Consider the following 14,174-nt stretch of genomic DNA (forward strand, 5'->3'; position numbering starts at 1 on the left):
CTAGGGAAGTGGTAGCAAGTAGGGGTCTTACTAAACCAGCTTTAATAAGCAGGTAAGACATAGTCCTAAAAGCTGATGGGAACTGTTAAAATGCTGAAGAGGTTTTAAGCTTAAAGACTTGACTGGCCACAGAGCGTAAGAGAGTAATAATAGCTCCCCTGTACTGAGCAGCCTCTGTGCCCGGCACTACCGTGGACAGAGGACAGGCTCCAGGAGTGGAAAGACCCAGACTCTAGAGTCCATGGAGGTCCCTCACTTTCCAAATCGCGTGCTCCCTCCAGACCTCAGTTTCTTCCTCTGACAAGTAAGGGTAATACAGTCCTCCCCGCACCACGTTGCCGAAACGAGCTATGAGAAGGAGTGATTTGGAAATTGGAATGTGCCGTAGGTGTGCCAGGGTTTGGGACACTGGCTGAGTGCCAAATATCAGCCTGGCCTGCAAGGAAGGAGTGTGTGTTCTAAACTAGACGGGTGGCCTCTGCGTGTGGCCCTGAATGTGTCAGTGATGTCACCTGCTCTCCGCGATGTGGATGGGCCAAGGGATGAGGAGGGTGTCCACAGTGAGGCCTGGTGAGAGGGTTGGATTTGGCCGCAGGGGAATCAGCCCCAGAGCCTTGGAGTAAGTGAGGGCAAGGGCCCAGGGTCAGTAGAGGGAGCCAGAAGTGGGGATAGAGCGGAGGGGGGGAGGGAGGAGGGGGAGCAGGGCCACTTCACTGCCTGAATGGAGAGTCCCTGCCTCCAAAGGTGGGGCAATGGCAGTGGCTCAGGCAACAATGTGGTGCATCGCCTATAGAGAATTTAAATGCAGTAAGAAAACCAATTAAAAGCCACTCTGCTTTTTATTATCACCTTGCGTAGGCTATTCTAAACCATGTTAATGAGAAAATATTTTCCCCTTAGTAGGAAGAGATGTTAGAGGGACATTCTCCTGCCCTCTTTTATATATATATATGTATATATATATAATGTTTATTTATGTTTGAGGAGGGGAGGGGCAGAGAGAGAGGGAGACACAGAATCCGAAGCAGGCTTCAGGCTCCAAGCTGTCAGCACAGAGCCCGACGCGGGGCTCGAACTCATAAATCGTGACATCATGACCTGAGCCGGAAGTTGGACGCTTAACAGACTGAGCCACCCAGGCACCCCTATCCTGCCCTTTGTATTATCCCTCTCCACAGCCAGTCCTTAACAAAGGATTTGGGGGCGGGGGGTAGCAAAGGCCCCGAGAAGAGGGAAAGCGTACTGGCCTCTAGGGTCATCTGAGTGGATGGCTAGACGGGCTCGCAGGAGGGCCCAGCTATCATGGAGGAAGGGAGAGCGGCCTGGGTGGAGTGTGGGGTGGACAGGCTGCTGGGATGCCCACAGCCACAGGAGGACTCTGAGCCCTCTGCTGTACTGCCCTCGTCAGCTGGGTGCCCCCCGCTGTGCCACGCGCAGGTTATAATCAATTGGCAAGCACATTGAATGACTGATTCCTGAGCCTGCCCCTCCCCCCACTCCACGTTCTGTACTAAGAACATGGACATCAGATTCTCCTCTTGGCTCTCCAGGAAGAGTTCCCTTCCCAGGCTCCTCTAGGCCGAGACTTATCAGGCAATCTGTGCTCTGCCCAATCCTTGGCCTGAGCGTTGGCCCTCACAGTGACTACCTCTCTCTCCTCTGCAGGAGCCAGGTTGAACTCACCAGTGATTCACGTAAGAATCGAGGTCCTGTAGCCACAGAGCCAGACAAGGATCAAAGTCCTATGGGCCCAGGGCCTCTGAAAGATCAAGGTCCTGTGATCCAAGATCGTCCAAAAGATCAAGGCCCTATGGTCCCAGAGCCTCTGAAGGGTCAAGCTCCTGTGGTCTCGGGGCCTCTGAAAGATCTAGGTCCTGTGGGCCCCGCACCAGTTAAGGATCAAGATCACGTGGCCCCTGAGCCTTTAAAGAATGAAGGGTCTGTGATCACAGCACCAGTAAAGGAACAAGGTTCCTTGGTCCCGGTGCCTCCAAAGAATCAAAGTCCTGTGGCTCCAGAAATAGTTAAGGATCAAGGTGCCATGGTACCAGAGCCTCCAAAGGATCAAGGGCCCATGGTCCCAGCGCCTGTCAAAGATCAAAGCCCCGTGGTCCCTGAGCCTGTGGATCAAGGTCCCATGGTCTCAGCACCTGGCAAAGATCAAGGTCCTATGGTTCCAGAGCATCTGAAGGATCAAAGTGCCACGGTCATAGCACCTATAAAGAATGAAAGTCCTGTGCTCTCTGAGCCTGTAAAGAATCAAGGTTTAGTGGTTCTGGAGCCAGCCAAGGATCAAGGTGGAGTGGCCCCAGAGATTCTGAAGGATCACGATTCTGTGGTTGAGGCACATGTAAAGAATCAAGGTCCTGTGGTCCCAGCACTAGTCAAGGATCAAGGTCCCATGGTCCCAGAGCCTCCAAAGAATCAAGATCCCATGGTCCCTGAGCCTGTGAAGAATCAAGTTCCCATAATCCCGGTGCCTCTGAAAGATCAAGACCTTCTGGTGTCACCACCAGCAAAGGACCAAGGTCCTGTGGTCCCTGAACCTCTGAAGACTCAAGGTCCCAAGGGCCCTCAGCTGCCCACTGTCTCACCTCCACCCCCAGTCATGATCCCAACTGTCCCCCACGCGGAATATGTTGAGAGTTCCCCTTGATACTCACCCCTCGACACGCCAAGGAAGGATCTGGCGGTGGAAGTGCTCCCTCCCAGGGGCAGCGAAGACACATATTTAATCTGCATGAAACACGCACTGTATAGTCTTGCTGGGATCTAATAAAGCTGGTCCCTCTGGCGCAGTAGTGTCTCTGGCTCTACTTGAGTGTGTGCGTGTGTGTGTGTGCGTGTGTGCACGCGCGTGCGTGCCATGCACATTTACAAGAGGGCACGCGGGACTCTGCACGTATCCATCTGGGGCAGATGAGTCTGAGAAACCCCCAGCTCTGCGAGTAGATAGTGTAAGATGGGAGGGGGTGGGAGTTGTTAGGAGATGGAGGGCAGGATCCCATGATGAGGATGTGGGGCAGAACAATCCTGTGTCTCTCCTCCACTCTCACTCCCACAGCGCCTCACTTCTGACACCATACGTAAAGCAATTGGCCGACACCAGCTGGGTGTCCTGCGATGCGACTCAATTCTGACAGTATCCACCTGGGGATAGCGTCAGACCCCACAGGTTTTAAGGACTCAGCCCCACACGATTGCCCCCAGGCCCCCATTGCAGATGCCACTTGAAGTCCCAGGCTGTAATTTATACTTCTGACTGCAGGATATCAATTGGGATCTCCACAACCCCCTACTGGGGTTCAAAAATTTGCTAGAATGTCTCACAGAACTCAGGGCAACACTTACTTCCGTTTACCGGTTTATCATTAAAGAATAAAGGCTATAGATGAACATCCAGATGGAAGAGATGGAAGAGGAGGGGGAAGAGGCGTGAAGTTTCCATGCCGTCACCAGGCTCACCACCCTCTCAGTACCTCCAGCAACCCAGAAGCTCTTAGGCATGGTCAATTATTAACTCAATATCCAGCCCCTCTCCCATTCCCAGAGGATAGGGGTAGGACTTAAAGTTCGAGCTTCTAATCATAGCTTAGTCTTTCTGGCGACCAGCACCCAACTGGAAGCTATCCAGGAGACTACCAAGAGTTGCCTCATTAAAACAAAGGACAGTCCTATCATCTAGGGAATTCCAGGAGTTTTAGGAGCTCTGTGCCAGGAACCGGGGAGGGAGACCAATGCGTATATTTCCTATTTTCTCACAGTCTGGGTCCCATGAACGCCTAGGAACAGGTACCAAACCACAGCAGGCTGAGCCCCATATTGGTCAGAGTTAAAGCCCAAAGAGGAGAGAAGGACAGGAACCCAGCGGGTCCAAGGTAATTCTGGGTGACTGTTTTTCATCAAGGGCTCAGGCCTAAAGCTCATCCAGAGGACATGCTTCTTGAGCAGACCAGGCCTCTAATCAGAAGAGTCCCAGGACACTCATGAGGGTAGAACCTAACATCTGCTGATCCCCATTCAGTATCCAGGACAGCTGATCCCCATTCAGGTCCAGGACAGCCAAGACCTCTAAAACAATGCCTGAGGACCCTTGTACATTTTCAAGTCTGTTTTCCTTAGCACCCACTTTATCTCGCTCATCGCTGGGCGTCGAAGTCACATTGGCAAAGAAGCCTCAGTCTTGCGGCAATAAAACGTGGTGTGGGATGAGGCCCCGGGAGAACTGAAGGGGTGGCTTTGAGAGGACAGTGAAGAGAGAATCCTTGGTGGGGGCAGCCAGGAAGGCTTCTCGGAGAAAGTGGCCATGGAGTACAGACAGCTTGGGCAGGGGCTATGAAGGGTGTGGGTACAAGGCCAGGGTAAGCCCCTTCTGGAAGTCCTTGAATGAAAGGAACCGTATTTGCATGAGAGCTTGACCAAGGGGTGTGGCAGGTCTCTGGGGCAGAAGATGGGGACCAGGCTGAGGTGACCAGTTCTCTGAGCCTGAGGGCTTGAGGGAGGGCGGGGCGGGGGGGGGGGGGAAGAACGCTGGGGGACTGCCAGCAGGGCTGAAGCTCCACCTTGGTCAGAGATGAGTCCTGTGAAGACAGCCCCCCTGTAATGGCCACAATAGCCTCAGAGTCCTCAGGATCCTGGGGGCATCAGGGGAGCTCCGCCCATTGCCCCCACCAAAGCTAAGGAGCACTCTAACCCCTTTAGGGCCTTTAAGACCCATTATGGACACATAACCTCTTTTAAAGTTCTCTTTTTTTAACAGTTTTTTAAAGTTTATTTATTTATTTTGAGAGAGAGAGAGTGAGCAGGCGAGGGACAGAGAGAGGGAGAAAGAATCCCAAGCAAGCCCCAGTCAGTGCAGAACCCGATATGTGGCTCCAAGCCATGAACTGTGAGATCATGACTTGAGCTGAAATCAACAGTCAGATGCTTTACCTACTGAGTCACCCAGGTGTCCCTTGAAGATCTCTTTTTTTTATTATTATTATTTTATTTTTCATTATTTTTTAAATATAATTTATTGTCAAGTTAGCTAACATACCGTGTATACAGTGTGCTCTTGGCTTTGGGAATAGGTTCCCGTGATTCATCACTTACATACAACAGTTTTTTTTTTTTAATATTTATTTATTTTTGAGAGAGAGAGAGAGACAGAGCATGAGCAGGGGAGGGGCAGAGAGAGAGGGAGACACAGAATCCGAAGCAGGCTCCGGGCTCCAAGCTGTCAGCACAGAGCCCGACAAGGGCTCAAACCCATGAACTTAGAGATCATGACCTCGGCCGAGGTCGGATGCTCAACCGGCTGAGCCACCCAGGTGCCCCCCATACAACAGTTTTTAAATGGCTCCTTTTAAGGTAGCTCAGCTTGGTTGTTAGAAACCATCACAGGAAGTGCTGATGACTTCCGAAGAGTCGGTTTTTTGAGCAACTGGCCCCAAGCCTACCTCCTCACTCCACTCGGGGCCAGGCCAATGACAGCACCATCTCTGAGGCGCAGAACATCCAGGAGCAGATGTCCAGGAGGCCCCTGGCTACCAGGGCTCCATCTCTGAAGGAACAGCTGCCTGGGAGTGAGCCCCACATGGGGGGAGGCTGAGCTCTCCCAGTGACAGTGTCACAATGGAAGAGAAGGGGGCCCAGTTCAAAGCTCTGGAGACTTTCAAAAGGGAGGACAAGAGGTGCACAGAGGACGCTGAGAAGGCTGGCCCAAAGCTGTAAGAAGACCCCAGGGGCCTTTGGTGCCAGGCCCGTGATGCCCAGTGTCAAAGGCCGAGAGATAGTGCAGATGGGGACACAGCAGCGGCTGCCGGGTCTGGCAGCTTCGGCTTTCGAGCGGGTGGACCTGGGCCCCAGCCCAGCACCAGCCACCTCAGTTTCCTCCCTTGCAAACCCCTCCGACTGGAGATCCTGAGGCAGAAACCCTCCAGCCCGGGGCGCCTCCAGCTCTGAATGGGAAGAGGGCCCAGTGAGGGAGGTGATGGCCAAGGCCTCCCATCCAGGGCTGAGGCGGGGAGAGGCGGGAAATGAACTGGACTCTCTCGGCCCTTCTCAGAAGCAGACTTCATTCCAGGCCTGGTCCTTCCCAGCTGCAGCCATTTCCCCTCCCCGCCCTCCCCCAGCACCTCCAGCCCCCCTTCTCCCTCCTGCTGCTGCACCTCCAATCCAGACGAAGGACCCCACTGCCTGCCACTCTGCCGGCACTGACACCACGGCCCCCAAGGGCCTGGCTGAGGGGGCCAGGAGGGATAGGGATGGTTGGGTGCTCTCTGCAAGGGGAGTCTCTGGTTCCGGCCCAGGGCCAAACCCAGGGCGGCCTGTGTCTGAGCCCAGATGGATCCGAGACTCAGGCCCGAGGATGCCCAAACTCAGCCGAAGGATCCCCCAGCCCAGCTGGGAACCTTCCAGCCAGGATCCCACCCTGCCCTGGGATGAGAATCACTGAGCCTTCCACGTGTCCCCTGCAGCCTGGCCAGCGGGCGGGACATGCTGGGGCGCGGATGGGAGGAGGGACCCTTGGGGACCTTGAGGCCAGTGAGCACAGACCCCGCCCTGGCCAGTCTTGGATACCCTCTAGGGAGTGGGCTGAGGCCTTTCTGGAGCCCCACGTGGCTAATCCTGGGACAGGCCAGGATTTTACTCCTACCGGGAAGTGAATCCCCTCTTTAATACCTGCTTCGTGCCACACCATCCCCCAGGCAGGAGCAGGAAGGGGGTGACTGGCAGATGGGTTGTAGGCTACACGGACCAGGTTGCTGAGGCTGTACCATCGGTAGTCTTTATCACGGCCGGGACTGGTCATCTAGAGGAAGGGGATGGGGAATGGACCCCAACGGACCCACGTCTCAGTCGGAAATGTGGAAATCTTCGGGTTTTTTTGCACCAATTTCCAACCTTCCACTTCCAATCCACCATTAAGACCTGTCCACTCGACCTGCTAAATAAATAGGGAATCTGCCCTCTTTCTCTATGGCCATCCCCTTTTTACCTCACACGTATCCCAATTTGTAATCCCATATTACATCATGACGCTCAGGGCGCGAGAAATGTGCATTTCTTTATTTTGATAAATCACATGAAATCTAGTCGGAGTCCCCTCCACTCACTGCCAGGGTTGGCAGGAACTCTAATGTTGGTCATTTACCAGGAGCCTCCCCCTGTCCCTGGGGCTAGTCACAGATCCACGAGGCTCAGGCCATCCTGAGAAGAAGACACACAAATCACCACGACAGCTTCCCGGAGCCCAAGCCAGGGGGGCACTTGGTGGCCCCAGGGCCCCTACACCATGCTTAGTGGGGAGCTCCCAAAGTCTGCGCAGGTTGGGTGGTGTTTATGCCATTTCTCCAGGCACCCCTGTAACCCATCCCTCAGAGCCCCACAATCCAGCTCCCCAGTTCCCTGATCTTTCTACACAACCCCCCCCCCCCACCATTTCCCAAGTCAGGCCACTCTACCTTCTCATCCATCAAAACACCTATGCTTTATTCCCCTCTCCTCTGAAAGCCGGTCACTTTAAATCCTCAGTGGGCTTAGACCTGACTCTTGGAGGGCATCTTACACTCCCACCAGCAATGTATGAGGCTTCCAATTTCTCCCCATTCTTGTCAACCCTTGTTATCGCCCTTTTTTTCTTGTTTTTAGTAGAGCAGTGATGTCTTTGCTTATTGCAAATCCACCATTTTTTCTTGCACACCCAATAGATAACTTAAGGACTACGTGTTGAGCGGATGTATAGAAATCCAGGAAACAGCGGGTTTGGGCAGGAGGAGGAACTCAGTTTGGTACGTGTCGAGTGGGAGACACCTGTGGGACAGCCACGGAGGGGTGTCTAGGAGAATTCTGGATATACTGGTCTCCGCCTTGGACAGGGGTCTGGAATGAAAGCAGAGATGGGGACCTCACTGAAATTTAGATCTCACCAGCCCTGGGAAGATATGTGAGTTCACAAGGGAGGGTGCAGGGGCAATGGGTAAAAAGTCAATACATGTTGAAGTTTTGTGATGGGAGTTCATTATACTATTTTCTCAGCTTCCATGTGTGTTTGAAATTTTCCATATTTCCAAACTAGTTATTTATTTTTTTTAATGTTTGTTTTATTTTTGAGAGAGACTGAGAGTGGGGAGGGGCAGAGAGAGGGTGATAAAGAATCCCAAGCAGGCTCCACATTGTCAGAACAGAGCCCAATGCGGGGCTCGAACTCGCAAACTGTGAGATCGTGACCCGAGCCAAGATGAAGAGTCGGATGCTTAACCGGCTGAGCCAGGTACCCAGGTGCCCCCAAAATAATTGTTTAAAAGCCCCATTGCACTAGCCATAAAGAGGTCACCGGTGAACTTGACAATTGCAGAATCTGTGGAGTAGAGGAGACAAGAGCCTGATTCTAGAAAATGAGGGCGGAAAAAGGAGAGAAATGGAGTGTTTTCACACCTGATGCATGACTCACTGACATCCCAGTTAGCACTCACCGAGCATATATACCCCAATCCGAGAAACGAGACGATTATGGGTGAGAGTCATTAATTACTTTATAGTTGCTGGCACCTCCCACACAGGGACCATTCTCAGCGAGGTCCAGCAACAAGCCAAGAGCTCTTCCTCAAAAGGAAGAAAATTGCTCACCAAGGAGTGCCCAGATTGGCTCCTAAATCCTGGCTGCTCCATTGTGGTTCTTCTCTCAGGGTTGGCCATGAGCTCAAACGTCACCCTCAACCACTGCAGACACCTGAATCCCTTTGGGGTCATCGGTGCTATGGGAAGAGCTGCCTGCCCTTCGGCCTGGACCACCTGGAACCCTTCTCTTGCTCTGGGCTCCTCTCAAAGCGGAGAGCCTCACAGGCTGCTCAGGACATGCATCAGAACAGCATACCTAACTGCGATGTAGATTGCCTCCCCTATACACAGAAGCCCAACAAGGGTCCTTTCTTACTGCTACCAAGGGGACAAGAGCACAGCAAGTTCTTTCACTTGGCAGGATGTGATGGTTAATTATATGTGTCAGCCGACGGGGCCACAGGATGCCAGGATCCTTGGTCACACACGATTCTGGGTGTGTCTGTGAGGGATGAGGTTAACAATTGAATCCATGGGCTGAGCAAAGCAGATCGCCTCCCTGATGCGGGTGGGCCTCATCTAATCCATCGAAGGCTTGAACAGAACAAAAGGCCGAGTGAGGGAGAATTTGCTCTCTGCCTGCCTTCGAGCTGGGGCATCGGTCTTCTCCTGCCTCCCGACTAGAACTTACACCATCAGCTCGCTTTCTTCTCAGGCCTTCGAACTTGGACTGGAACTACATCACTCTCCTAGATCTGCAGCTTGCCAACTCCAGGTCTTGGGCAGATCTCCATAACTGTGTGAGCCAACTCCTTATAACAAATCTCCTTATATCTATATCTATCTATATACATGTATATCTATATCATGCATATCTGTATCTTCTATTAATTCTTGTTTCTATGGAGAATCCTAATACCAATCCTGACCACTGAACACCCAGAAACTTCCTCAGGTGGCAGGCCTCTATGTTCATATGGGATTTATCTCCCACACTCAGCATATTTGTATCTTATCAATGCATCTAATGTACCTGCTACTTTCCACTCTCCAAATCCTAGGAACACGTTGTCCTCGATGTAGTGGACAAGTATGATGCCCTGTAATTTGAGAGGATGATCAAATTCATTGATTGGAATATTACTCGGCAATCAAAAAGAATGAAATCTTGCCATTTGCAACAATGCAGATGGAACTAGAGGGTATTACGCTAAGCGAAATAAGTCAGTCATAGAGAGATATCGTACGATTTCACTCATATGTGGAATTTAAGAAACAAAACAGATGAACACAGGGGAAGGGAAGCTAAAGGAAGATAAAAGCAGAGAGGGAGGCAGACCATAAGAGACTCTTAAATACAGAGAACAAACTGAGGGTTGCTGGATGGATACTGGGGGGATGGGCTAAATGGGTGATGGGCATTAAGGAGGGCACCTGGGGAGAGCACTGGGTGTTGTCCCTAAGTAATGGATCACTAAATTCTACTCCTAAAATCATTACTACACTATACGTTAACTAACTTGGATTTAAATTAAAAAAGAAAGAGAGAGGGGCGCCTGGGTGGCGCAGTCGGTTAAGCGTCCGACTTCAGCCAGGTCACGATCTCGCGGTCCGTGAGTTCGAGCCCCGCGTCAGGCTCTGGGCTGATGGCTCGGAGCCTGGAGCCTGTTTCCGATTCTGTGTCTCCCTCTCTCTCTGCCCCTCCCCCGTTCATGCTCTGTCTCTCTCTGTCCCAAAAATAAATAAAAACGTTGAAGAAAAAAAAAATTAAAAAAAAAAAAATAATAAAAATAAAAAAGAAAGAGAGAAAAAAATTCTTCTGGGGTACCTGGGTGGCTTAGTCGGTTAAGCACCCACGGATTCAAGCCCCGCAGGTTCAAGCCCGGCATCGGGCTCTGCACTGACAGCACGGATCCCGTTTGGGATTTTCTCTCCCTCTCTCTGCCCACCCCCCGCTCGTGCTCTCTCCCTCTCTTCTCTCAAAAGCAATAAGTACACTTTTAAGAAATAAAAAATTTAAAAAAGGCTTCTGTCAGGTAACAAACAATATCCCCGTGGACTAACTCATAGCAGAGAACCAGCAACTTCACAGGCTTCAAGAGAAGTTGCGAGAAGAGAAGTTGCGAGAGCGGTCTGTACTGCTCTCTCTCCGCCAAGAGAAAGCACACTGCTTCTGCCATTCTCCATACAGGAAGAGGAAAGAAGTTACTTGCCGATACATAGTTTCACATCAAGTGGCATAAAACATGCACATTTGCGGGGCGCCTGGGTGGCGCAGTCGGTTACGCGTCCGACTTCAGCCAGGTCACGATCTCGCGGTTCGTGGGTTCGAGCCCCGCGTCGGGCTCTGGGCTGATGGCTCGGAGCCTGGAGCCTGTTTCCGATTCTGTGTCTCCCTCTCTCTCTGCCCCTCTCTGCCCCTCCCCTGTTCATGCTCTGTCTCTCTCTGTCCCAAAAATAAATAAACGTTGAAAAAAAAATTAAAAAAAAAAAAACATGCACATTTGCTCCCACAACAAAAGCCACGCCTAGAATAGCGACTGCAAGGGGCATCCTCATCCGAGTAAGCCCGTGATCGCTCCCTGTCATTCTCAGAGACCTGTGTCTTCTGCACAGGCCAGAGAGGTGAGCTACGCGGCCCCGCGGTAGAAGCCACCCCTGCAGCTCTCAGGTCTTTGAGGAGGGCACGAATTTCTGTGATTCTTTCAGAGCTGAACCACTCTTTCGGTTTATTGACTGGTAAGAAGGTGAAGTTCCAGGGGCTTACACTTGTCCCCTTCTACTGTAATGGCCCTCATCCCGTAGGCCTGGAGAGTTACGTGTGAATTCCGCCTGTAAATTTCAACTATACACCCTTACACCCTGAAACTGAGGAAATCATTTCAGGATGAGTCCAGAGTCTCATGCCTGGGGTGCAGCATGCCTGGACTCAGGTCAAAACTCCAATTATCAGGTCAAAACTCCAATTATCACCTGATCCGCCGGAGCCTCTGCACAGTGGTTCTCTGTGTCCTCGGAAATTAGCATTAAATAGACTCAAGGTCTGCTAATCCCTGAAAAGTCTGTGTATTTTCCCTTCACAGAGCACAGTTCTCTGGCAAATGGCCCAGGAAAGATTTACAGTATGCGTCTGGGGTGCTATTGAAGGGTTTGCTCCGAAGTGTACTGGCCTCTCTTCCATTCAAGGGGCTTTGGGTGAGGGAACTGAGGTTCTCTTTCATAGTGGCTCAAGTGGGACTTCCATTGCCCAACGCCGAAGGTTTTGTTCGCTTATTGCTTTGCTGTTTCTGTAATACAGATTAAGGAGGGTTTAGAGGCTGCCTGTTGGTCCTATTTGGTCTTTGAACAATTAGCCTCTGCTAAAGATAAAGATAAAGATGTAAGTTAAACCATTCTGATTACCACCTGATGTCTGATGTCCCAGGCCAAGTGCTGCCGTGTGTGCTCTGCTCCTCCGGGATCCCAGCACTTCCACTAAAATTATAGAGACCATTTCTGTGGCAGCCTCTTCCACTGGCATTCCTAGCCTGCAGAGAACGAGTAGTACATCCTGTTTCAAAGACATTCCCGTCACTAATGGAGTTCGCAATATCTTGGTGAAGGGAGTTTCCTAGAGGTTCTAGAAAAGGAAGTTGGAGAGGGTGGAACTTGGCTAGGGGGCAGGTGAGTGGGTCACGCAGGGTAAACCCACCTCAATATTCCTCCCTCCCTTAGTGTCCGGGTTCTTTCCCCTATTTTAAAGCAAGAAAGTCCTGGCATTTCAACATCAATGAGGCATAGTTCATAGTTCCCTATTGAATCCGAGGTTCGGTCAACCCAAAAGCTAAGCCAACAACGAAAACCGCCCCTCGCTGCACAAAGTGGCACACTAAATCTAGGATCTCAGGTAAATGTATCCTGTGTTATAAGTAAATTCAGGGGGCGCCTGAATGGTTCAGTCGGTTGGGCATCCAACTGGATTTCGGCTCAGGTCATATCACGGTTCGTGGGTTCGAGCCTTGGGTCCGGCTCTGTGCTGACAGTGCGGAGCCTGCTCGGGATTCTTGCTCTCCCTCTCTCTCTGCCCCTCCCACCAAATAAATAAACACACACATGCATACATAAATAAACAAATTTAGGCCAATGAAATTATGTTCCTCTCTCTGTGGACTAGCACCCACAGTAAACATTGCCATGTTTTCCAGATTTTGTGCTAATGTAAATTAGCAAAACCTTGTGATTCTTTTGATGTGTATGCTTCCTCCTTCCAGATCTGACTCCGGAACTAGCGCCCCCGAGTCAGGCAAGCACAGAACTCCAGTTCTGGGACTGGAAACAATGGGAGTGAGGCATGAAGAGAACCAGCCACCCCCCGGGTGGTGGATTGAAAACATGCCCACGCCATTTTGCTGCTCCTTCCATCGAGAGATGGAGTCTATTCCTTGCCCCTGGAATCTCAGCACACCTCACGACTTGCTTCGACCAACAGAATGTGATGGAGGTGACATGATGCGAGTTGCAGAACCCAGGCCCCAGGTCCTCAGCTCCTGCCTTCATCTTCTCAGAAGCTTGAGGTCACCATGCCAGGGAAAAGCCGGGATGCAGGACCACAGGTCAGGTCTGTCAGGCTCCAGTGCCTCTGCTGCTAAGCACCAGAGCACCCACTGGACAATTTCTTTGAGTGAGCATTTATTAGGCACCTCCTGTGTCCCAGGCCTTGTGCTAGGTATGGGGTGTGGCAGGATACAGGCAGACCAGGGCCTGCTCTCAAGATCTCAGCTGGGGTACTCTTCCATGGATGCAGGGTAACGAGCTCCGTGCTGCAGGGACTGGGGTTAAGATTACATGGAAACCCACTGGTGACTACCCACTATGAACTGTAGAGTGCGGCACTCATGCCTGTCCACAACTTCTCTCCTCCACAGCCAGGATGCTTGGATTCCCATATAGGCCGGACCCCGTCATTGACCTGCTGGGTGGCCTTGGGCCGGCCACTCCCCCTCTCATCTGTAACATGGGACAGTAATAGCTACCCCTCAGGTAAGCGCTGAGGATTAAATGAGATCAGACACAGCGGTGCCAGGCCCCGAGTCGGTGCCCAGTAGAGAGTTCATCCCCACCTTCCCGCACTTGCACTACATCCAGGACCCTCACAATCCAGCAGTCATCATCATCTCTGCAGCTTTACCAAGCAGCATGGTGGGAATAATAGGACAGCCCTCCAATGGCCTCCAGGCCACAGGAAAGCTCCACACAGGGCAGGATGGGCCATTGGTGGCACTGACCCCCAACCCATTGGTGGTGTCTGACCCCCAACCCAACCTTGACCTGACTACCTCTGCCTCCTGCCCTGTCACCTTCCACATTAGCAACTCCACCTTTCATGATGAGGAGGGAGCTCAGACCTCTCACTACCCTCCCCATATGTGCCCAGATGGCCGCAGGTGGCCTCGGGGCCCCCTTTGGGTCATCTGGGTGGCACCCACCCCCAGGCCTGGCTTCTTTCACTGTGAGCTCCCCTCTGGTGGGGCACTCCCACCTGCTGAGGGCGCTATTGCAGGCTGAACTTTGGGTCCAGGAGGCCTGGGTTCTTGTGCAGGCTCTGCCCATCTCTGAGCCACACTAGTATGATTAGGACTTCCCACCTAACT

The 14,174-nt window shown here is 51.9% G+C and overlaps 1 protein-coding gene across 1 annotated transcript in view; it reads left to right on the top strand.

The window, feature by feature from the left end:
- MAP6 (microtubule associated protein 6) overlaps positions 1–2,656 on the top strand; it is a 74,949-nt gene extending 72,293 nt beyond the window's left edge. The window contains exons 4-5 of the mRNA XM_047070372.1: positions 1,666–1,772; positions 1,806–2,656. Coding sequence (XP_046926328.1) covers positions 1,666–1,772; positions 1,806–2,656 — 958 coding nt within the window. The remainder of the gene's footprint in view (positions 1–1,665; positions 1,773–1,805) is intronic.
- Positions 2,657–14,174: the final 11,518 nt, after the last annotated feature.

This window comes from Lynx rufus, unplaced genomic scaffold (assembly GCF_022079265.1).
Source record: "Lynx rufus isolate CCGP_SWC_20201006 ecotype Redwood Valley unplaced genomic scaffold, mLynRuf1.p SCAF_9, whole genome shotgun sequence".
NCBI lineage: Eukaryota > Metazoa > Chordata > Mammalia > Carnivora > Felidae > Lynx > Lynx rufus.